Here is a 24,387-nt window from a genome sequence, read left to right on the forward strand (position 1 = left end):
CCTGTATTGCTGCTGTAAGCTTTCCAGTGTACTTGTACCTCATGGTACCTGTGCACATGACAACAAACTCACTTTGACTATTTAACATCTCTGTCCCTGCTGTACAGTCCACCCACTCCTCCCACACCTTTGCCCAACTCTTCCATTCTTCATTTACTCTTTATGCTGTTCTTAAACATCCTCACTTACTCTGACATTGTCTTTATTCCTTTCTCATCATATGCTAATCCAACTTTCCCCTAAACTGAGGGGTTTCATTCAGAGCTCAGCTTGCTATCAAAAGGCACAAAAGACTGTGAGTGTTTGAATCTGGCTAACATGTGTTAGAAGAACTCAGGGGATTGAACAGCAACTGTCAGGAAGAAAGGAATTCTAATGCCAGGTTTCAACCTCAAAACATTGACAATTCCTTCCCCAACATGCCCCCCACACCAGATGCTGCTCTACCCACTGAGTTCTTCCTGCAGATTGTTTGGTGTTCCGATCATGGAACAGTAGAAGTTTAGATACAGAAAATCTCTGTTAATTCATGATTTGACCATTCACAAATCCCAATGGTTCAGCATTTCCCCTCACAGGAGGGGAAATTATTAGCAATTTCCAGTCACCAATGTTTTGATCTCTCTGCTCCCCTAACACACATCCTGTCCTTGTTTCAATACTTCTTGACAAATCTGCAGAGCCATGGTCCCACCTTCCCCTTCCACTTTCTGGATTGCAGGTTCTTGTCCTTCCTTTGCAATTTTCCTGATGATCTTGGTGATCCTCCAATGAAACCTGTCAGGTTCACTGAAATGTTAGTGTATCACGTCTTTTAGTGCTAGAAAGTTTGTGAACCATGTTGAATTTTCTCTATTTCTGCATGAGTATGATCTAAAATGTGATCAGATCTTTATGTAAGTCCTAAAACTAGATAAAGGGAATGCAATTAAATCAATAACACAAAAAACATTATACTTGTTCATTTATTTATTGACAAAAATTATCCAAAATTACATGTAGTTGTTGGGAAAAGTATGTGACCCTCTGCAAAAGCTATTTGGAGTCACATGTTCCAATCAATGAGATGAAATTGGAGGTGTGGGTTGTAACAGTGCCCTGCCCTCTTAAAAAAATCACACACACGCTAAGTCAGATTACTGACAGAGCCTGCTCTTCTCAAGAAAGATCTGTTTATGTGCACCATACCTTGATCAAAACAACTTTCAGAGGACCTTAGAAGGAGGACTGTAGAGATGCATGAAGCTGGAAAAGGATAAAAAAGCATTTCTAAAGACCTGAGTGTTCATCAATCCACAGTAAGAGAAATTGTCTACAAATGGAGGAAACTCAATACTGTTGCCACTCTCCCTAGGAGTGGGCATCCTGCAAAGGTCACACCAAGATCACAACTTGCAATGCTGAAGGAGGTGAAAAAGAACCCAAGGGTTACCAGAAAAGATCAGCAGAAATCTCTAGAACTTGCTAAAGTCTCTGTTCATGCATCCACTATATGAAAAATACTGAACAAGAATGGTTTTCATGGAAGGGACACCATGGAGGAAATCACTGCTTACCCAAAAATCATTGCTGTACGTCTCAAGTTTGCAGAAGACTACCTGGATATTCTACAGTGCTTCTGGGACAATGTTCTGTAGACAGATGAAACAAACAGCTTTTTGGCTAGAATGCACATTGCTATGTTTGGGAGAAAACAGGCACTGCAGACCAGCACCAAAACCTCATCCCATCTGTGAAATGGTGTGGAAAGAGCATCATGGTTTGGGGCTATATTGCTGCCTCAGGGCCTGGACAGTTTGTAATCATTGAGTTCAAAATTATATCAAGACATTCTACAGGAGAATATCAGGATAGCAGTCAACTTAAGAAAAGTTGGATAATGCAACAACACAATGATCTAAAAGACAAGAGGTAATCAATATGTTTTAAAAGAATGTTCTAAAAAGAAGAAAATCCATGTTTTGGAATGGCCAAGTCAAAATCCTGACTGTTATCCTATAGAAATGTTGTGGAAGGGCCCGAAGCAAGTAGTTAATGCAAGGAAGCCCACCAACATCCTAGAGCTGAAGCAGTTTTGTAAGGAGGAATGGTCTAAAGTTCCTCCAAGCTGATCAACGGTTACTAGAAATGTTTTGTTGAAGTTATTGCTGTACCGGGGAGTGGGGGGGGTGGGGGGGTCACACCAATTACTGAAAGCAAAGGTTCACATACTTAATCCAACAACTACATGTAATATTGGATCATTTTTCTCAATAAATAAATGAACAATTTTAAAGTTTTTTGTGTTATTTATTTAATTAGGTTCTCTTTATCTAGTTTTAGGACGTGATGATCTCGTCATATTTTAGTTCATACTTATGCAGAAATACTGAAAATTCTACAGGTTTTACAAACTTCCTAGCACCATTGTAAAAGAAAAAAATTGAAAATGTATTGCAGTATTAGAAAACTAACATCCTGGAAAATCTCCTCGTCTCACACCACCAAACTCCCAAGTGTGCCAGATAATTGGATTTTCACTGAATTTTTCATTTCTATTTTTTATTTCTATTCTCCAGAAATGTTTTGCCACTTTTAATACTGGTAACCCACTTTACCACGTTTGGCATACAACTGCCATTACTGAAAATCTGAAATAAAAGCAGAAGATTCTGGTGACACTCGGGAAGTCAATAGCATTTGTGTAAGAGACATTTAGGGAGTCCGAGCAGGTTCGTGAACAGGTAGAGAATGAAGACACATAGACCACATGCAGGCAGACAGGCAATTTAAATTGGCGTCAATCGCTCAGTGTCCATGGCAACAGGATACTAGATTTCTCCAAAGACCCCAATAGAACTTCAGAATCAAAATCATCTTTATCTTCACTGACTTCTGTTGTAAATTGTTTTTCTTGTTCCAGCAGTACAGTACAAGACATTAAAGAATCATATAAGTTGTAATAACCTATAAATAAATACATAGTGCAAAAGTAGAATAGTGAGATAGTGTTCATGGACTGTTTGGAAATCAGATGGGAGAGGGGAAGAGGCTGTTCTTAAAATATTGAGCATGTTTCTTCAGACCACTGTATCTTCTTCCTGATGGTTTATGAGAAGCGGTCGTGGATGGATAGGATCCTTAATGATGGACATAACCCTCTTGAGGCAATGGCTTTGGAAAATGTCCTCGACGGTGAGGAGGCTTGTGCCCTTGATGGATCTGGCTGACTCTACAACTCTTCAGCCTGTTTCGATCCTGTGCATGAGCAATGATGCAGCCAGTCAGAATGGTCTCCATGGTACATCTGTGGAAATTTGCTACAGTCTTTGGTGACATATTCAGAGATTCAAAGTATATTCATTATCGAAGTATAATGATTGCAGTATACAACCTTGAGATTTGTCTTTCCACAAACAGCCACAAAACAAAGGAAACCATGGAACCCTTCAAAGAAAAACATCAAACTCTTCCCCCCACCCCACTAACACACACACACACACACACATCACACAAATGGCAAAAAAAAGCAAGCGAAAAACGCAGAATATAAAACACCAACCCACAAAGTCATCGAAATAGTGAAGGCATATTCAGTTCAGGTCAATCTAGCAGTGTTTTGTAGGTTATCTACAAGTCGTCCCGATCAAAGTCATACAACAGCAACAAACAAAGAGGGGTGACTAGAAACCATGTTTCCTCAAGCTCTCGATGAACTATAGCCGCTGGCATGTGTTTTTTCATACCTGCATCAAGTAGTTGTGCCCAGGATAAATCCTCTGAGATGTTGGCGCCCAGGAACTTGAAGCTCCTCACCCTTTCCACTGTTGGTCCCTGGTGAGAATTGGTGTACATTGTTCTGACTTCCTATTTTTATTTAGACATAAAGCACAGACACAGACCTTTCAAGGGCCTGTCTCTGTGATGTGTGTTCTACGTTCTGTATGGAAAGAGGGTCAGAGTTAAACCTTCAAATTGAAGTCCTTTTGTCAAACAAATGGTTTGATGTTCATTTTGACACAGAGACTTCAGCCCAAAATATTAGTTCTGTTTCTATTCCCACAGATGCGACCTGATCTCCTGAGTGCTTCCTGCATTTTCTGTGTTTATTACCATTGCTTTTAGTGATCTATGGAGGTCAGAAATCTATTTTCCTAGCTTATTTAAACATCTTATTTTCTGAGTGATGTATAACATATTTCATGTCTAGATGTAATTTTTCACACCTGCATTGATACTCAATTACCAATTATGTGGTTCTGCAAGTTTACTAACATCAGTTGCTACTGTCCACCTCAATGATGAATCCACCTAGCCCAATAAGATGTTTTCTTCATATTTAGAATTACAGTTTTTGGTTCTAAATCACTGCTATATTTTATTGACAGAAGTCATCATTGTGGGAGCCCATCTTCCTTCTCAACAATTTCCTCCCTTTCCAATTATCTTTCTGTTTTCTGTTTGAGAGAACAGGAGCAGGAGTAAACCACTAGAACTCAAGTTCAAAATAATCATGGCTCATCTATTCAGGCCTCAGTTTCTCTTTTGTGCCAGTTCCTCATCAACTCTTCAAACCATTATCATTCACCTGAAACTTATCTAATGATCTGGTCTTAACCACCCTCAAGGGACAGGGAATTCCAGAGATTCATCACTCTCTGAGAGATAAGATTTCTATACACTTCAAGGTAGTTTTTGTCCATTACTGTTCGTCCGTGAGTTCTGCAGCTGTAACTTTAGCAAATGTTTGTGCACGTTCAGATCCAGGTTTTGTGAATATTCTCTTCCTTTGTATCTAAGTGCTACCGGAATAACTTTGTCTTTTCTTGCCGACAGAGGTTCTCCAGCCTTGCAGTGCCCACCACCAGTGTCCCCATGGTGGTTCCTGTGCTGAATACGGAGGAACGTACCGCTGCATCTGCCCGCAGGGTCCCAGTGGGAGAGAGTGTGAGTTGTTTACAGGAGCTATGGATCACAGTAAGGGACCGACACATTCACCAGCACTAAGGCCAACAAGGACAGAGAGTTGGAGCCTGGAATAATGTCAGCAGAAATATAGTCAGTCACCTTTGGGCTTGGGGGTTTGAGAGAGTCAGGTTTACAGAGAGACGGTATTAAGGAGTTGGGGTAACAGGAGTAGGGAGGTGGTCGATAATGTGGGGTACTGGGGGAAAAGGATTATTGGCTGATAGTGTGAGGGAGATGGATTTATATAAGTTGAGTGTAGTCAATTACAAAGTGGCTGAGGAGAGTGGTTAATAATAACATGAGAAAGGTGGAGAAGCATCTGTACAGATGCAACTAAAGTCGAGGGAACAAGTGATTATATTTACAAAATCACTGCTATGAAATTTAAAAGGGCCACATATTTGACCACACTTTTGTTTTCTTAAGTTTTTTTATTTTATTTTCTTACTTTTGTTGCAGATCGTGCTATTTCAGTCATTGCCTTTTGCTTCCCCCTATTTGTTCCAGTTTATGTTGTTGCAAAAGCAATTCCAAGTACATTTATTGTCAACGTATGTGTAAATTATACAACCTTGAGATTTGGCTGCTTGCAGGCAGCTGCAAAACAAGAAACGCGAAAGAATCTGATTTAAAAAAGACCAAAACCTAATGTGCAGAGAGGGAAAAAAATCGCGGATGGTGCAAGCAGAAAAATCAAGCAACAGCATTCAGAACAGAAGTGAGTCCGTGGCCCTGCAGGCCGGAGTAGGCCCACAGCCTCAGCCTCAGTTTGTCACACGGTGGGGAAAATTGCAACGAAGCCCAGGGCAGCCAGGGCAGGACTCAGCCTCAGCTTCAGCACCATGGAAAGCAGAGTAAACAACGCGAAGCAGTGAGCAGAACCAACTCACCCCTTGCCTCCGGTCCTGGTGTTTAAATTGTCCAAACCCCAGATCATCTCCCACACTAGGACCCGGTCCCAGCCGCATCAATACGCTCTGGGCCTGGACCCCACCACCACATTCCGGCCCGTACCCAACCTTTCCAAATTGGCCCGGTGCAGATCGATCCAACCTTGCTCTCGACTTAGGCAGACAGGCTTTGAAACTCCTCCACTCTGCTCATTCCAGCTCAGTCTCAGACATACTTCAAATTCCCTCCAACCACTTCTCCCCGAACATACAGTACTTTGACCACACTCTGACTTTGCATTGCACCCACACGCCTCAACCCTCAAGTCAGCCTCACAATCGCTGTTTTCTTCATTGTTTGTGTTGATAGTTTACCACAATTTTCCACAGATAAAGTGTTATTAATGAAATATTTAGTTCTGTTTCTTGTTTTATGAAGCACCAGTCAGGTGTCACCCATCTTCAGTAGTGCAATCTTAAACCGGATTCTGAACATACTCCAGAAATACACCAGTTTTCTTTCTGACATTTGTCAGTCTTGCAACTTTAATCCATGTCCTCACGACCACCCACTATTAAAACTACTCCCTGTTATACAGTTATACCATCTAATACCTTATAGGTGCTGTCAGGGTTCCAGTCATCTACTACAGCCTCAAATCCCTTTCTGTTTCCTAATTCTGCCTTTAAATTGTGGGTGGCTGTGAAGAGTAAGAATTTCAGGTTTTATACTGTATACATTCTCTGATATTAAATCGAAACGTTGAAATTCTATACTGTTTGCTTCTTTTGAAATCCTCTCACTTCAGTGATGTAATTTCTTGGATCACTCAGAGTTCCCACTTGTAGAGATTGATAAAAGCACACAAAGTCTTCATTCTTAAGGCAAAGACTACCCACAAAGGTCTTACTAAGACACTGGCACCAATACTAAGACTGCAGTGACAATGGTCCACCTTTTAGTGAATATAGCAGCTTCTGCATAAGCATCAGCTAATATATTTCAGACTGTTGCTGTTCCCAATGCTGGCTGCTCACCAACTATTGATCCATCACTACTTGCCAGCGCAAGGTATCAAATGCAATCCATATAAAGGCACAGGATTCAGTGAAGTCCTGGGGGAAACACACAATATTTATTACAGCTCTCAGTAACACGGCCAAATGTGCAAGTGCATGCATCTGCAGATAACAAGGTCTTAGTGTAGTGAGCTCTGACTGTTTGCATCCAGCAGTTGACCCAAGTCATGTCCTCTAACTTGAGCTGGTATAGACAATTCATTTAGATTTCTTTTTATAATTTCTGCTTTTGACTTTGATAGCCAGAGGCTGGTTGGGGATGTGGAGGGGTGGCATTTTGTAGGCATGTAGATAAGCAGAGAGGATGTCTGATCTGGCTGTAGCCATGTAGATAAGCAGGGAGGACGTCTGATCTGGCTGTAGCCATGTAGGTAAGCAGAGAGGACGTCTGATCTGGCTGTAGCCGTGTAGGTAAGCAGAGAGGATGTCTGATCTGGCTGTAGCCGTGTAGGTAAGCAGAGAGGATGTCTGATCTGGCTGTAGCCGTGTAGATAAGCAGAGAGGACGTCTGATCTGGCTGTAGCCATGTAGATAAGCAGGGAGGACATCTGATCTGGCTGTAGCCATGTAGATAAGCAGGGAGGACGTCTGATCTGGCTGTAGCCGTGTAGATAAGCAGAGAGGACGTCTGATCTGGCTGTAGCCGTGTAGGTAAGCAGAGAGGATGTCTGATCTGGCTGTAGCCGTGTAGGTAAGCAGAGAGGATGTCTGATCTGGCTGTAGCCGTGTAGATAAGCAGAGAGGTCGTCTGATCTGGCTGAATTGAAGAAGGGTTTGTATTTGTCAGTCTCAAAGGAAACTTCCCTGGGCCCATCCTGATCTGCTGCCATCAGTTTGGTCAGAGTTCAGCAGAATGCCCTGATAAAGTTGCCAAAGCAATTTGGAGCGACCACTAAGAAAAATTCAATCTAGAAGTCTAATTGTTGTCTCCCTCTGCGTCTCATAGTACATCAGGGGACAACCTTGCCGTTTCTGGAGCATTTTGTCTGTTTTTTTTAATGAGGCTGAGTTGCTAGCTCGACCCTCAGTCCAGATGAATGGAGAGTGTGCAAGGAGCAGGCCGGATTCGAACCTGGGATCACTCGCCTTGAAAGTCGGTGCAGGTGCCTCTATACTACCGGCTGGCAAAGGTGTAAATAAGCCACTTCAACTCAATCCTAACATTGAAGAAATACTGGAAGTATGGTTGTTCTCACCATGAAGCAACAAGGCTACCTATGAAGGATTTTTTTTTATTTCAACATTACCCACGACAGAGTCAACTAATCATCTTCACTGTAAACAATTTGTGCATTACTGAGGATAACTTTATTATTGTTAGAGAAGCCTAACATAATAAAGCAAACAGGACAGGAGTTAAATCTAAGTGATCTTAATATAATATGTCATTGTGGGGACTAATTCAATAGTCACAAGCAGGGAATGCATTTCACAATAACTGGTGTCTCTTTCACTGTAGGGAGTGTAGCAGCTCCTTGTTGCTTTGCTCAGCTACACAATTGGTGCATGCATTTTACTGCTCATGGGCTGCAGGTCTCAGCAGACTCAATGTGATAATGCTTACTGAAGATGTCCACTCCTTAAAGATAATTGCTGCATTTGAAGCTAGTCTCCCACACATAAAGCAGCATCCAATGCTGCTTTATGTGACGTCAACCACATAAACCTTGCCTCTGTCTGTTAAAGGGAAATAAAAACGGAAAATGCTGTGGAAGGTCAGAAAGTCAGGCAGGATCTGTGGAGAGAGAAACACCAGAAAGATAACTTTCCCTGCATAGTTGCTGGCTAACCTGCTGACTTTTTTTCTGTTTCTTTCCCCAACGTATGCATTTCAGAATAAGAACCTGGTCTATTATAATTTCCTTAAATCACCTGATGTTTGTGGCTTTGTAGCAGCAGCACCGTGTAGAGACAAGATTACTATAAATTATAAAAATAAATAAATAATGGTGGGGGCAGAAGTAGTTCATGGTTTCATGGACCATTCAGAAATCTGGCTGTCGAGGGGAAGAGCCCCTTTCTGAATTGCTGCTGATGGAGTTACATTATTGACACAAGGTTCACCTATATGAACTGAACTGAGGATATTACTTGATCATTAAGTTCCTTTGCAACATGAAATATGACAAATTGGCTGACTGTTATCACCTGTAACGAGGTACAGTGAAAAACATTGTTTTGGATGCCATCCAGAGAGTTCAGTTCATTGAAACAGTGCCTTAAGGTTGTACTCGGGAAAACGATAACAGAATGTAGAATAAAGTATCACAGTTACAGAGGAGGTGCAGTGCTGGCTGAGAATAAAGTACAGGCCATAATATGATAGATTTTATGGTCGAGAGTCCATCTTATCCCACAAGGGAACCATTCAATAGACATTCAGCAGTGGGATAGAAGCTAACCTTGATCCTGGGAGCATATGCTTTCAGGATTTTATATATCCTATTCACTTGGTGGGGGGGGGGGATGAGGAGAGAATGGCTGGGGTGGATAGGGTTTTTGATTATGTTAGCAGCATGAAATGCAGATGGAGGAGAGGGAGGGGCAGAGATTGTTTTCTGTGATGCACTAGACGGTGTCCACACCACTCTGCAGTTTCTTGTGGTCACAGGCAGAGCAATTGCCAGTAAATTCAAAGGGCCAGCATTGACCTTGTCCTTCTTCTTTGCAGTTATCCCATCCCCCTGTGAGTCGGACCCCTGTCAAAGAGGAGGGACTTGCAAGGAACTGGACGGCTCTTATACCTGTCAGTGTCCACCCGGCTTCAGTGGGAGGCACTGTGAAAAAGGTCTGCTTTATTTATGCTGTGTTTTCTTCCCAGCTTTACAGAGTAAACTACAGTCCACTCACATTGTTATGTTTATATATAAACATTCAGTCACTCTCTGCTCCACTCACAGTGTCCAAACTATTTGATGTACTGTTGGATCTATCTTTATTTTCTGTCTCTTTGGGTACTTTAGAAAGTCAGGAATGAGAGAAGTCTTAATGCCAAGATTTCAGTTTATTTTAGAGTAAAGACAAATATACAAATATTAAGCAAACTAAATAAAGAGCTGAGAATCGATGTTAAGATATGAAGACAAAGAATCAAAGAAGGTGCCTCTTCTTGTGTTGTTTTATGGCGGTTGGCAAACCAGCTTTAAGTGCATTACCGCCACCTACTGGACTGGAGTGTGGATCATTTGATAAACAGGAGGAATGAAAAGAATTGCATTCCCTAAATTCTATATAATAAACCAGGGTCTTTCAGATACTTCATGATATAGGTCCGTATTCCTCTTAAAATGTCTTCTATACCCACAGCAGTTTTTTAGTTTATCTTAAGCGCTCCTATCATCTTCACTCTTTCTCTTTCATACTTCTTACATTTTATCAATACATGTTCAACTGTTTCTGGTTGATTACAGTATTCACACAATCCAGTTGGATGTTTCCCTATTTTATATAATGTGTAATTAAGACTTGTGTGACCAATTCTTAAACAACTGATGATCACTTCTATCGTTCTCTGCCCACCTGATATTCTTTGGTATCTGATTTGCCTTTGTATTTTGTACAGTTGACTCTCTATTTCACTCTCATCCCAGTGCTTCTGCCATGTCTCCTCAATACATGTTCTTAGAATGCTTTTGAGTTCCGCTTTGCTTAGGGGGATCTGGACCTCTATTATAGACGTTGTAAGTGTTTGTTTAGCTATAATGTCCACTTTTTCATTACCCGCCACACCACAATGAGCAGGAACCCAATGGAAGCTTATTTCTACCCCATTTCTTCTTTCTGATTTTCTTGATTAGATAGAGGTTAATGCAGACAAACTGTCTGAACAAATTACAGCCTTCTTGACATTATTTTCTTCTATCGAAGATAATGCACCCAATATTGCCATTAATTCTGTTGTCTACACTGATACAAGTTTGTTTCTAAAATGCAGGTCTATATATTCCTGTACTATCAGTTTGATTCCACAGTTAGACTTCTTTTTTAAAAGTTGTTGCAGGTTTATATCCACTGTATGTATTGTAAAGAGCCATGGGGGAACATCAGATAATGGAACTGCTATATTCCATCTCCATATTTTTGTGCTGCTGCATCCCCAATCCATCCAAAGCTATTATAATTTGAATTATTATGTTCCCAGTAGTCCTTTAATATAGCTTTAGCTGGATGTGAATGGTTATGCCCCATGATGTTAACCCAGTAATGTAGCGTTAGCTTTATTCTTCTAAGTCTTGATGGCATTTCCCCCGTTTCGACTTGAAGAGCTGATACAGGTGATGCACCACTACATATCCTGAGGGTCTGAGCTTGCTCAACATCCAGCATTTTTAAATTACTTTCTGCAGCTGACATGTAAGTCACACATCCATAATCCAATGTAGCCCTCAGTAGAGCTTGATAAATAGCGATTACCTGCTCGCACCCCAAACTTATCCAGCAAGACACCTCAATAAGTTGTTTATTTTTTTTACATTTGTTTGTCATTTTCTCAATTTGCTTTTTCCATGTAAGTTTCTCATCAAATAACAAACCAAGGAACCAAATTACCTTCGCCTGCTCTAATTTTTGTTCATATAATTTCACAGAAACTGGTTTGCGATTTCTTAAGAAACATATCACTTGCGACTTACTTATAAGCAATTTGAAACCCCATTTATTTCCCCACTCCTCCACTTTATTAATTGCATCTTGCATTTTCCTTTGTATATAAATTAAATTTCTTCCCCTCACGCATAATGCCCCATCATCTGCATATAATGATTTCCACTCACTATGTTCAACTTGAACAAATATGTCATTTATCATTATGGTAAAAGAAGGTGCCTCTGAAAAATCTATCACTTTTGTAATAAGTGAAGAAAAATTCCTTAGATAAGAAAGAATTAGTTAATAGGCTACACAATTAAAGTAATTGCATCATGTGGGTAATGTGCTAATACTTAGCCAATGAAAAATAAGAAAGGTGATAAGCTGTTAGTTTAGCTGTTATACCACTTTCTGCTACTGAGTGTGAAAAATGCATGAGTTTATTAAAAAGTACAAATCTTATAAAAAGTATTATTTAAAAAAACAGTGGTCTCCAGCAGTGCTTTCTAGCGAGAGTTTTCTCCATTATCTGTGCATAAAGTGAGAGTGAGACTAGTCTTAACATTCTTGCTAGTCTCAGTTGATAACGACACAAAATAGGATATTTCAGCTCTAAACTGATATTGAGGAAGAAAGACTGTGGGTAAGTAAGGATATAGCAAATACAGTGAGGCACAGCTCTGAGATTAAGTTGCAGTTAGTTAATTGGAAGGCGTACATAAAGTACTATTCTGAATTTTAACTACAGTTAGTTTGTCCTGGTAGTTTTTAACAGATCCACGGGAGGAGATCTTTACTCTGCATCCAATTTCTTCTGCAAGATCTGCTGAGGTCTGCACCTAACTCATGCAGTACCTTCCTAGAAATGGGACAACAGAAGAATTTTACTGTGTTGCTAACCTATACTGCATTTGGCCTTGAAATACTTATTAGAGTATTTTAAAGGGAGATTTGCTTTGTAGTTAATTTATGGAAGCCCTTAATTATAATGTATGATTAAGGAGGGCAGTGGAGGGGTTTTATTCTGTATCTTTCTTAATCTGAATATTAGCATGGTGATTGGGAGAAGTTTGAAAGCTTTCTTACATCAACAACAAACCACTGCAGACACACAAGCTCAATAAAAAGCATTATCATCAAATATCCTGCAATATTAAAGGTACTTACCTTTCCTTTGCATGTTATGGGGGCGGGGGGGGGGGGATCAGTGCTGACATCATCTGTCTACTAACATTTCAAAATGAGAAGTAGTCACAAAAATACAAGAAAATAGGAGCAGAAGTGAGCCACTTGGCCCCTCAAGCTTGCCTCACCCCCGTGTCTGATTTGTTCTGACCTCAACACTTCTTCTGTGCCTGTTACTCAACTTGCAAGTATTTATCAATGTTCTCGTTAAATATATCTAATGACCTGGCCTCCTGGGCCAGAGAATTCCAACGTCCACCATCTCTTGAGAGTTAACATTTCTGTTCACCTCAAACTTACATGACTGGCCTCTTCCTCTGTAAATATTTCCCACTGTTAGGGACTCTGCCTGTAGTGGAAACATCTCAACGTCTATCCAGTCAAATGATCTTGTACGCTTGAATAAGGTCACTTAATCTTTTAAATTCCAAGGAATACAGACTGTCTATCCATGCTTGATCAAGCAACCCTCATCCCAGGAATTAGCCATATGGGTCTCCTTTGGAGCTGTACAATGCTTCTATATCCTTTTTTTATGTAACAGAACTTACTCCAGGAGAGGCCTCACCAACTGTAACAAGGTCTCCCTGTTCTTAGTAATACACACAAGTTGCTGAAGGAAATCAGCAGGTCAGGTAGCATCTCTGGAGAGGAATAAATAGTCGACGTTTCAGACCAAGACCCTTCAGCGGGACTGTTGCTCTCTATTCTTAACCTACAACCACTTCACAACAAAGATCAACATGCTGTTTGCCTTCTTAACTACTTGATGGACCTCATAGTCATCTGTGCACTAGCGTAGATTGCTCCAAATCTGACTCTCTTGAAATTTCTCTTCTATTTAGATAATAATCCACCTTTAGGTTCCTCGTGCCGAAAAGCACTCCCTCGTAATTCCTTACATTAAACTCCATTTGCCAAGTTTTCACACAACCTCTCAAATTGTCTACATCCCTTTGTAGATTCACACTGTCTGCAAGACTGTCAAACTATTTCATCAGTCATCTTCATATAAACTAATTTTTTTCTCCATTCTCTCAGAAAGACTCCGCTCCTGTGCATCCAATCCATGTCGGAATGGTGGAACCTGCAGAGAGGCTCCTGGAGGAGCTTACCAATGTACCTGTTTGTATCGATTCACTGGCAAGAACTGTGAGACTGGTATGTGTCAAGTTTATTTCCATGTGTATGCATACCCAGGGTATGAAAGTCATGAAAGTTTCCTTTTTGGAAATTTATGTTTGTACATTTCAAACATATATTATGTAAATTTCTAAACTGTCTATAACTTGTAGAACAAAATAAACAAAAATAATTTAAAAAAGTATAGACAATGTAAGCAAGACTTCAACAGTAGCTGGGTGAATAATTATGTATAAAAATGAGCAACAAAGTTTAAAAGGATTTCCAAAAAAAATTGGTTTGAATTTAAGTTGAGTCTCATTGGGAAATGGGTAGACAAGTAACGTTACTATGAAAATTGAATACTGGTAACACTTTAAAGGGGTTTTTCATTGCCTAGAAAATTATAGCATCACCACATTAATACAACTGCTTCTCAATGAATTTAGCACAGCAGTAACAAAGGGGTACAGGGAATAGATCTGGTTTAATTGGAAGGTGTAGTGGGCACAGACACCCTGTGCTGTAGGGTTCCATGTTTGTTCATAGATAGCCAGTAAAGCTGTGCTGAAAAGCCATGATAATTCCTGTGTGACTCTCACCTGCCTCCGTCTCATCTGTCCATTTGTACCAGAACTTTACCCTCTTCCTCTCTCTGTAGGAAAGCCAGACCCTTGTTCTTCCAGCCCTTGCCAAAACGGTGGCACCTGCTTCCATTACATTGGAAAATACAAGTGTGAGTGCCCCAGAGGATTCACTGGACGGCACTGCGATACAGGTATCCTAGCAACTGTCTGTTCTGTCAATGTACTGAATACACTTCCCATTTCACTGAATAGCGATGATGGGACATTACTGGCACACATCCGTACTTATTGAATATTGTACAAAATGCCAAAGGACAATCAGTCTTATTAACTGTATATAATGAAATAAAGTTGTTCCCACTTCCTCTAATTGCAATCTCAGTAGGGTAGATCACTATTGTGTAAGATCTCAATTGCTGAAAGCCCATTCCATTTACTCTCTATCTATGGAATCCCGAAGGACTTTGTTTTTGCTCAACTGTTTATAATTCTACGGCATCACAACTTTCTCACTCTCATATTCTATTGAGAATTCCAGTGGAAAACCTTTTTCCTGAGTGATACAGGGATGTAGCACTTAGAGCTCCTGTCTCACAGCTCCAGTGGCCTGGGTTCAATGCTGACCTCTGGTGCTGTTTGTGTTCGTTTTCCATATTCTCCCTCTGACTCCATGGGTTTCCTTTAGGTGCTCTGGCCTCCTCCCACATGCCAAAGGCACGTGTGTACCTACACCTCAGGGACTGCAGCGGTTCAAGATGGCAGCTCATCACCACCTTCTCAAGGGCACCTAGGGATGGGCAATAAATGCTGGCTTAGCTGACGACACCCACATCCCATAAATGAATAAATTTTAAAAACTAATAAATAAACGCTGAGAACAGGTCTCCATTAACACACTGGTGTGTCTTGCTGGATAGCTGTGGCAGCAGGGCTTCAAGGAGTCGGGGGTGCTTAGTGGCAAAAAGAAGGAGGGGCAGAAGGTTTACTGCCAGGTGTGATTGTGGGACCCAGGCTATGTCAGCCTCCTTGAAGTTCTGTCTTTGGTGCTGACTGTGAAGCTAAGTGCTGCTGAACACACACAGAAATAGAACCATCAATTCTGCTGCCTGACCAGTGATATTGTAACTGCTGAATCTGAAAGTGATGAAACCCCCTAAGTGAGATTCACAGAACAGTAAGACACAATGTTCCCTTATTAGTTCAATATGTTCACGAATGCTGATACATTATCCTATTTCTCCCCTTAACTATAAATACACTCCTGATTAGTCCTCTCTTAGACTTGCGAATTGCTTGCACTGGCGATAATTCTGAGGACTCAATTCCCACGTGTACAGGTGATCTACACGCAAAACACTTCCCTTTCAAATTGCTGAAGTTTGTTCTGAGCCCTCCTCACTTGCTACAATCGACCCTACAATTCAATCGACACAGCCTGTTTGATTTTACTGCCTTTATGTCATTTGCTGTTAGTCTGCAAACTAGTTCACTGCCATTGAAGAAATATCATTCTACTTAATGTTCAACCATCATGACAAATGGAATACTCAGATGGAGAAAAGGCCAAGTTTTTTAGTGGAAGAGAATATAGTCGATGTTTCAGGTCGAGACCCTTCATCAGGACCTGGAAACAGAAGTCCTGATGAAGGTCTTGGCCCAAAACATCGACTACCCTTTTCCCTAGGTACTACCTGGCCTGCTGAGTTCCTCCAGCATTTTGTGTGTGTTGCTTGGATTTCCAGCATCCACAGATTTTCTCTTGTTTGTGAGTTTGTTGGTGTTAGGGGAAATCTAACAATTGGAGAATCACTTGAGGTTCAGGTCTGTTACACGTATCAGAGGTTTATTGTTCATCACCGATGGAAAGGCTGTTGTGTTTATGCTGCAGACAATGTCTCCACAGAACAAAATAAAGCATCTGTTGTTATACTTCTTTCCAGTTCATCCCTATCTGGCTACTGGCCAATAATAGCAATAATTTATTATATATATTACAAGCATACCCATCTTGCAGTCTAATAAGGTATGAGAAAATGAGTTTATGCATAGATGATAAGACAGCTCTGGGTTATTCCATAATGTTTACCAGACACACTATTCTTTGAGGCAGGTCAATGGCCCTTGAATTCAGTGACCCTGTGTAACCAACTCAAATTGACTCACTATCTATAATTAGTAGCCTTAAGTAGTCATCTCTGTTCCATAGAAATGGAATGTGGTCAAGCCCCATAATACAGCCATTTTCTCTCTTTTGTGACTGCTGTGCGTTTTGTAACATGTCCATTTGTACATTTCCACATCTCCTTTTGTAATGCTGCTTTCTGCCTTCCATTTCTAATATTCTGAAATTCTGGTCAATAGGTTTTGCTTCTGTGATGACTCCAATGTTTGCAAGTCTGCTAAACCCACTTCTACCACTTCAAATGCTTTGGGGATAAAACCAGGATTGACAAGACTCTATTTGTTATTGATGTGTTGGCCTGGAAATCTTGTTTGATTACCAGACCACAGTGTATCAGAGGTGCTTCACTTCCAGGAAACAAAATTCCCTTGCAAGTTGCTGAAGATTGCTCTGAACCCTCCTCTTTCATAATGCAATGGTTACTCCCATGGAAATTTGATTGGCACGCCCTTCCCTATGATTTTACTGTCTTTGTTTTGTTTATTGTCAGGCCATGAACCAGTCCTGGTCATTGTCTGCTCCAGTTTAGTTTCATTTGCTTGTCCCCCTAATCTTCACATTTCCTCCTGCCCGCGACCTGTATTAAACATTTATTATACCCCATGGCTCATGAAGATTGTAAGTGTAGCTACTACCAAATGGTCTTTACAGAATTGGCTACTGCCTTTTAATGATAGCCCTCGCTGCAGGTTTGGCTAAGAACTGTTGACCCAAACTGAGAAAATGGCATCAAGGATGGTATGTAACTATGGATTGAATGAACAGAATTGTCGAGTCATAGAAAGATACATACAATGGAAGTAGGCCCTTTGCCCAGAGTCCACGCTGACTATTACATACACATTTATATTCTGAGTATATGATTGGGGTCTTCTGCTGCTGTAGCCCATCCACTTCAAGGTTCGACATGCCATGCACTCAGAGATGCTCTTCGGCACGCCAGCGTTGTAATGCGTGGTTATCTGAGTTAGTGTCGCCTTCCTGTCAGTTTGAACCAGTCTGACCATTCTATTCTGACCTCTCATTAACAAGGTGCTTTTACCCATGGAACTGCTGCTACTCGATGTTTTGTTTTTTTCACACAATTCTTTGTAAACTCTAGAGACCAATTGTGCATGAAAATCCCAGGAGATCATCAGTTTCTGATATGTTCAAGCCACCCCATCTTGAACCAACAATCATTCCACAGTCAAAGCCATTTAGATCACATTTCTTCCCCATTCTGATGTTTGTTCTCAACAGCATCCGAATGCCTTGACCATGTTTGCATGCTTTTATGCTCTGAGTTGCTGCCATGTGATTGGCTATTTGTATTAACAAGCAGGTGTACAGGTTACCTAGTAAAGTGGCAACTGAGTGTATTCCACTCCTATCCTAACCCATACTATTAGCTTCAAATTCCCACCAACTCTCTCAACGCTCCCATTCAAGATTCTGCCACTCATCTACATGCACAGGGCAACTTACTGTGAACGCTCATCCTATTGACCTGCACATCTTTAGGAGGATACTGATGCAGTCAGAGGGAGAATGTGCAAACTCTACCAATTTGGTACCAGAGATCAGGACTCAACCTATATCACTAACCCTGTGATGAAACAGCTCTATTAATGGTGCCACAGTGCATGCCCTAAATAACTTAAAGGGTAATAATTTTCCCATCCTCGCTCGCAAGTGAAGTCCATTTTCCTCCAGCTAAATGCAAGGGAGTATAAGTTATCATTTTCGGTTTGTGATGTGAACTCTATACCATTTTCAGCATCTCCATTACCTTCCCCATACACTCCTCCCCTCCTCCATTCCTTCTTACCCCATCCCTTATTTATTTATTTCCCCCCCTCATTTTTTCTCTCTCTGCCCATCACTCTGCCTGTTCTCCATCTCCCTCTGGTGCTCCCCTCCCCCTTTCTTTCTCCCTAGGCCTCCCGTCCCATGATCCTTTCCCTTCTCCAGCTCTGTATCCCTTTTGCCAATCACCTTTCCAGCTCTTAGCTTCATCCCACCCCCTTCGGTCTTCTCCTATCATTTCACATTTCCCCCTCCCCCTCCTACTTTCAAATCTCTTACTATCCTTTCTTTCAGTTAGTCCTGACGAAGGGTCTCGGCCCGAAACGTCGACAGTGCTTCTTCCTATAGACGCTGCCTGGCCTGCTGTGTTCTACCAGCATTTTGCGTGCGTTGCTTGAATTTCCAGCATTTGCAGATTTCCTTGTGTTCCCCAAACACTGTCTCAGTTTGTTACTTTGGCAACCAATTTCACCCTGAAATGGATTCACTACAGACGACTGTTTTCCTTGGCAATCTCAACTAGTTTTTATTCTTCTAACACCTCAAAAAATTATATCCTTACCTTACCCACCAGATACAACAGGGCTGTCTCTTCCCCCCTCCCCACCATTCCCTTCCCCCATACTCCTCTTGACGATTTTACAGTCCCATCCCTGAATTGAATAATTATTATTATTATTTGTATTAAGCTGATTTTGTGAGAAACTCAGTTCATTAATAGAACCCCATTTTATCAGTGTTCTGCCTCAAAACATGTTGTTTCTGCAGAAGTGGACTGTGGAATCCCCAGTGAAGTGAAGCATGCTGAGCTCCTCATTTCTTCCACCAAATATGGCGCAGTCGCTCAGTACGTTTGTGAAGCAGGATTCACAGTGCAGCCCAGTACAGGGGAGTGTACCTGCCAACTGGATGGAAGATGGAGTGAAGCACCGATCTGTGAGGGTGAGTGTTCTAGCCATGGGGGGGACTCCTACAGAAAATTTATTCAGGTTTCAGAGGATTAAACAGAGTAAGTTACAAGTTGCAGTTAAATATAGAGCAATGGATAATAGGGCAAAAATTCAATAGGTCTGCAAGAGCGAAATGGACATTTGAGATCAAAATCTTTCACCTGGATCAAAATAGCACAGAGGAAATGGCCAATTCTCTTCTTTTGCTCTTTCAGTTCAGACGAAGGATCTCAACCACAAATATTGACTGCTGATTTCCAGCTACAGATGCTCCCTTGACCCACTAAGACCTTCCAGAAGTTTGTCCATTGCTCCAGGTTCCAACATCTGCAGTTCCTTGTATCCCAATGGGTACTCGGGAGTTGGTTGGCAAAGGGAATTTGACTGAAGAGTTTTGTGTGTGTGCAGAATAATGGTACTTGGAATTCACTCTTATAACCATATAACAATCACAGCATGGAAACAGGCCATCTCGGCCCTCCTAGTCCGTGCCGAACTCTTAATCTCACCTAGTCCCACCTACCCGCACTCAGCCCATAACCCTCCACTCCTTTCCTGTCCATATACCTATCCAATTTTACCTTAAATGACACAACTGAACTGGCCTCTACTACTTCTACAGGAAGCTCATTCCACACAGCTATCACTCTCTGAGTAAAGAAATACCCCCTCGTGTTTCCCTTAAACTTCTGCCCCCTAACTCTCAAATCATGTCCTCTCGTTTGAATCTCCCCTACCCTCAATGGAAACAGCCTACTCACGTCAACTCTATCTATCCCTCTCAAAATTTTAAATACCTCGATCAAATTCCCCCCTTGAGGTTTTCCCCTTCCCACTCCTGATTCCATGGAGATTTCAGCTCAAGTTGTTGCTTCGTCTGTGTAATCTGTTCTTAAACTCACAGGACCATGCTTGTCAACAGCTTTCTTTCCTGAAGTGAATGTGTAGAATTCAACCAGCATGTTAACTATTATATACAGTACCTCAAATCTTCTACTTCTTAGAGTGTTTCTTGGGATCACTCTGATTCCACTCTGTTTTCATGGCTTCTGGTGTGGCAGAAGGGGAAGATAGTTCCTGCCAAGGGAGAAGGATTGGTAGTATATGAGGTGGTGTGTTCCATCCACCTCTTAATGTCTGGCATAGACAAGGTGACCTATTATTCTGTTGGGTTATCTTTGACTGCGTGGTGTTCCTGGTATTATCGGTCTATGGAAGTCTGCATGAAGCTTCTGGATTTTGATGGGAGAGAGAGTGATGGGAGGGGAACAGAGATTGGTTTACACTTCACTCAGTTATCTGGGGTACATATGCATTGTTGGATTTTATTAAGCCACAGAATATGGAAGATCCATGAGCCCTGAAAAATGTCAGTGTCCCCATGAAGTTTATTGCGTGGCAAGGGCTTCTCACGTTTGTTTTGCAGTGTGTTCACATGTTGATTGTGTTGTTGCTCTTAAGATAAAAATGTACATTGGATGTCTTTGAGTCTGTGCTTTAAGTGGATGCTATTGTGTTTTGTAAGGTGTCATTGAACAATGTAATATATTGGCTGTTTTTAATTTTTGTTGTGTTGGTGCCAGTAAAATTGTTTTGTAATGGGTTGAATGAAAAGGTGTGCCTGTGAGTTTATGGCTCTATATATTCTGTATATATAGTGCTCCTGAGTTTATTGGATTGTGTGAGGTCCATTGCTCATTATATTGAGTGTGGTGTCCTCAAGTTTACTGGGTTCATTGATAACTGGTATCAGTTTGTATAGTGCACTTGTATAGTGTGTCGGTGGACAGTACCGAAATGCAGCAAGCATTCACTCTTTAGGCTACTTGGCTGAAATGCAACCAGAAAATCCAGAGAAGATTATGAGGGTTGCTAATTGTCAAAATCATTTTCTACAGAAATCAATGAATGCTCTTCACAGCCCTGTTTGAATGGTGGGACCTGCAAGGATGATATCAACAGTTTTGTGTGCGAGTGTCAGAAAGCATTCGCTGGAACATTTTGTGAGTTGGGTAAGTGATGGAACTGCAGGTGAAGGGCTGAAGAACAAGTCACTTCAAGGATGAACAAATCACATGAAGTTCTCCTTTGTAGTGTTTTAATAACTACTTGATATTTTATCCCACTTTAAAGTGATGAAATAAATGAGATTCAAAGAAAGACCTCTCCATATTACTTCATCATGCATTTTTGGATGACTCAAGTCATAAGTTGTATATGGAAAATAATTTCCCGCTACAATTTGAGATATTCCCAGGTTTAAAAAGCAGTTATATAGAAATTTCTTTCTTCACCTTATGAACCACAGTGTAAAAGGATGAGAAAGAATTAAACACCCATTGCTTTGGAGTAAATTTTCATCCACATTTCTGAACGCAACATTCACAAGTATATTTTTGCATACTAAAATGAAATAGATTTATTAATAGAATTAAGAATCAATACAATTACGAGTTGCTGCAGCTTTACCTATGGCAATGATGTCCTATCTTACCTCCCACTATGCACTGAGAGATTGTACTACAATCCCCTCGCTTGATGGCTCCAATGACCAGGCAGTGATGTTGCTCTTCTTTGTATTATCCCCAGCTGTGAATCCCTGCCGCCTCAACCCCTGTGGTGCCCGTGGTTTCTGTCGGAGTGTGAATGGGTCGTATGTCTGCACTTGTAAAGTCGGATACTCTGGCAAGCACTGTAACACAGGTAAGCAATATGCCATTGACCTGTTCAAACCAGTGCAAGCAGAGTTAGAGAAAAATAACACCATTTGGCAGAATGTCAAGAGCAGCTGAGTTAAACTGCTGTAAATGTTCCAGGAGCAATTCTGTTCAATGTCTAAATGGTTTGTAATAAATTGAGGCTCCTGAGATCCATTCTCTGATGTCACACACTAGAAGACAGGTAAAATAAAGGAAGTGAATCATGGATCAGAGGTCACTGATGGAGTTAGACTTCAAAGAGGAGGAAAGGTGGAGTTGGGTATTCATTACCGGAGGGAGAACAGCTGAGTCAATGGGTGGTAACAAACTAGAGTCGCCTCTGGATTTGGCAGGTTGAGATAATGAGGTAACAGAGTAGGGAGGGAAGGGTTTTAATCAATGTGGTTCTGGCAATGAAGGGACCAAGTGAATGAAGGACAAGCTTTTAACAATAAGTTACATCAGAAATGCCCACCCACTTGGATTCATCAAGCTTGTACTTCTTCCCTTCCTTCCCCCACCATCTTATTCTGGCATCTTCTCCCTTCCTTTATAATCCTGATGAAGGGTTTTGGACTAAAACTGTTTATTCCTTTCCATAGATGCTGCCTGGGCTGCTGAGTTCCTCCAGCATTTTGTATGTGTTACTCTGGATTTCCAGCATCTGCAGAATCTTTTGTGTTAACAATTAGTTTCTGACTGGGACTTTCTGGGTCCCAGCCTCTTTCAGCAGCTCTTAAGTAGGCCTTATGCTGTGTGAAAGTCTGCCTCTGTACGAGTGAGTGGATAGAAGTGGTGTTGCTTGCTATTGGACCCCACTGCTCATGTCTAGGTACATCTGAACATGAACCAAGATGAACACTAGAGGTACATCTGCAAATTCACTGCAGACACAATGAATTCAGGAATATGTTCGACATATTTTTCTCACAACACACGCAAAATGCTGGTGGAACGCAGCAGGCCAGGCAGCATCTATAGGGAGAAGCACTGTCGACGTTTTGGGCCAAGACCCTTCATCAGGACTAACTGAAGAGATTTGAAAGTAGTGGGGGGAGGGGAAAATGCAAAATGATAGGAGAAGACCGGAGTGGGTGGGATGAAGCTAAGAGCTGGAAAGGTGATTGGCAAAAGTGATACCGAGCTGGAGAAGGCAGAGGATCATGGGACGGGAGGCCTCGGGAGAAAGGTAGGGGGGTGGGGGAAGCACCAGAGGGAGATGGAGAACAGGCAAACAACTAAATATGTCAAGGATGGGGTAAGAAGGGGAGGAGGGGCATTAACGGAAGTTAGAGAAGTCAATGTTCATGCCATCAGGTTGGAGGCTACCCAGCCAGTATATAAGGTGTTGTTCCTCCAACCTGAGTTTGGATTCATTTTGACAGTAGAGGAGGCTATGGATAGACATATCAGAATGGGAATGTGACGTGGAATTAAAATGTGTGGCCACTGGGAGATCCTGTTTTCTCCGGCAGACCAAGTGTAGGTGTTCAGTGAAACGGTCTCCCAGTCTGTGTCGGATCTCACCAGTATATAAAAGGCCACACCGGGAGCACTGGACGCAGTATACCACACCAGCCGACTCACAGGTGAAGTGTTGTCTCACTTGGAAGGACTGTCTGGGGCTCTGAATGGTGGTGAGGGGGGAAGTGTAAGGGCAGGTGTAGCACTTGTTCCGCTTACAAGGATATGTGCCAGGAGGGAGATCGGTGGGAAGGGATGGGGTGGACGAATGGACAAGGGAGTTGCGTAGGGAGCGATCCCTGTGGAAAGCAGAAAGGGGGGGGAGGGAAAGATGTGCTTGGTAGTGGGATCCCGTTGGAGGTGGCGGAAGTTACGGAGAATTATACATTGGACCTGGAGGCTGGTGGGGTGGTAGGTGAGGACAAGGGGAACCCTATCCTGAGTGGGGTGGCGGGCGGATGGGGTGAGGGTAAATGTGCGGGAAATGGGAGAGATGCATTTGAGAGCAGAGTTGATGGTGGATGAAGGGAAGCCCTTTGTTTAAAAAAGGAAGACATCTCCTTCGTCCTGGAATGAAAAGCCTCATCTTGAGAGCAGATGCAGCGGAGATGGAGGAATTGTGAGAAGGGGATAGCATTTTTGCAAGAGACAGGGTGGGACACTGCGTCCGGTACTCCCAGTGTGGCCTTTTATATATTGGCGAGTCTCAACGCAGACTAGGAGACCGTTTCACTGAACACCTACGCTCAGTCCACCAGAGAAAGCAGGATCTCCCTGTGGCCACACATTTTAATTCCACGTCCCATGCCCATTCTGATATGTCTACCCATGGCCTCCTCTACTGTCAAAATGAATCCAAACTCAGGTTGGAGGAACAACACCTTATATACCGGCTGGGTAGCCTCC

The 24,387-nt window shown here is 41.8% G+C and overlaps 2 protein-coding genes across 4 annotated transcripts in view; one reads left to right on the forward strand and one right to left on the reverse strand.

Annotated features, from left to right (window-relative positions):
• Positions 1-21,952, reverse strand: part of LOC132381077 (uncharacterized) — a 244,472-nt gene extending 222,520 nt beyond the window's left edge. For 2 of the 3 annotated variants that reach the window (XR_009507927.1, XM_059950264.1), the window contains exons 1-2: positions 21,813-21,951; positions 20,302-20,395 (exon numbers count right to left, since the gene is read on the reverse strand). The gene's annotated coding sequence lies outside the window, so the exon portion shown is untranslated. Of the gene's footprint in view, positions 1-20,301; positions 20,396-21,812 lie in introns of all 3 variants that reach the window. The other variant, XR_009507923.1, reaches the window with a different exon arrangement.
• Positions 1-24,387, forward strand: part of sned1 (sushi, nidogen and EGF-like domains 1) — a 131,275-nt gene that overhangs the window by 78,936 nt on the left and 27,952 nt on the right. Inside the window, exons 11-17 of the mRNA XM_059950254.1 lie at positions 4,816-4,926; positions 9,589-9,705; positions 13,731-13,850; positions 14,473-14,589; positions 19,137-19,310; positions 21,217-21,330; positions 21,908-22,021. Of these exons, the coding sequence (XP_059806237.1) occupies positions 4,816-4,926; positions 9,589-9,705; positions 13,731-13,850; positions 14,473-14,589; positions 19,137-19,310; positions 21,217-21,330; positions 21,908-22,021 (867 nt within the window). The remainder of the gene's footprint in view (positions 1-4,815; positions 4,927-9,588; positions 9,706-13,730; positions 13,851-14,472; positions 14,590-19,136; positions 19,311-21,216; positions 21,331-21,907; positions 22,022-24,387) is intronic.

This window comes from Hypanus sabinus, chromosome 2, assembly GCF_030144855.1.
Source record: "Hypanus sabinus isolate sHypSab1 chromosome 2, sHypSab1.hap1, whole genome shotgun sequence".
NCBI lineage: Eukaryota > Metazoa > Chordata > Chondrichthyes > Myliobatiformes > Dasyatidae > Hypanus > Hypanus sabinus.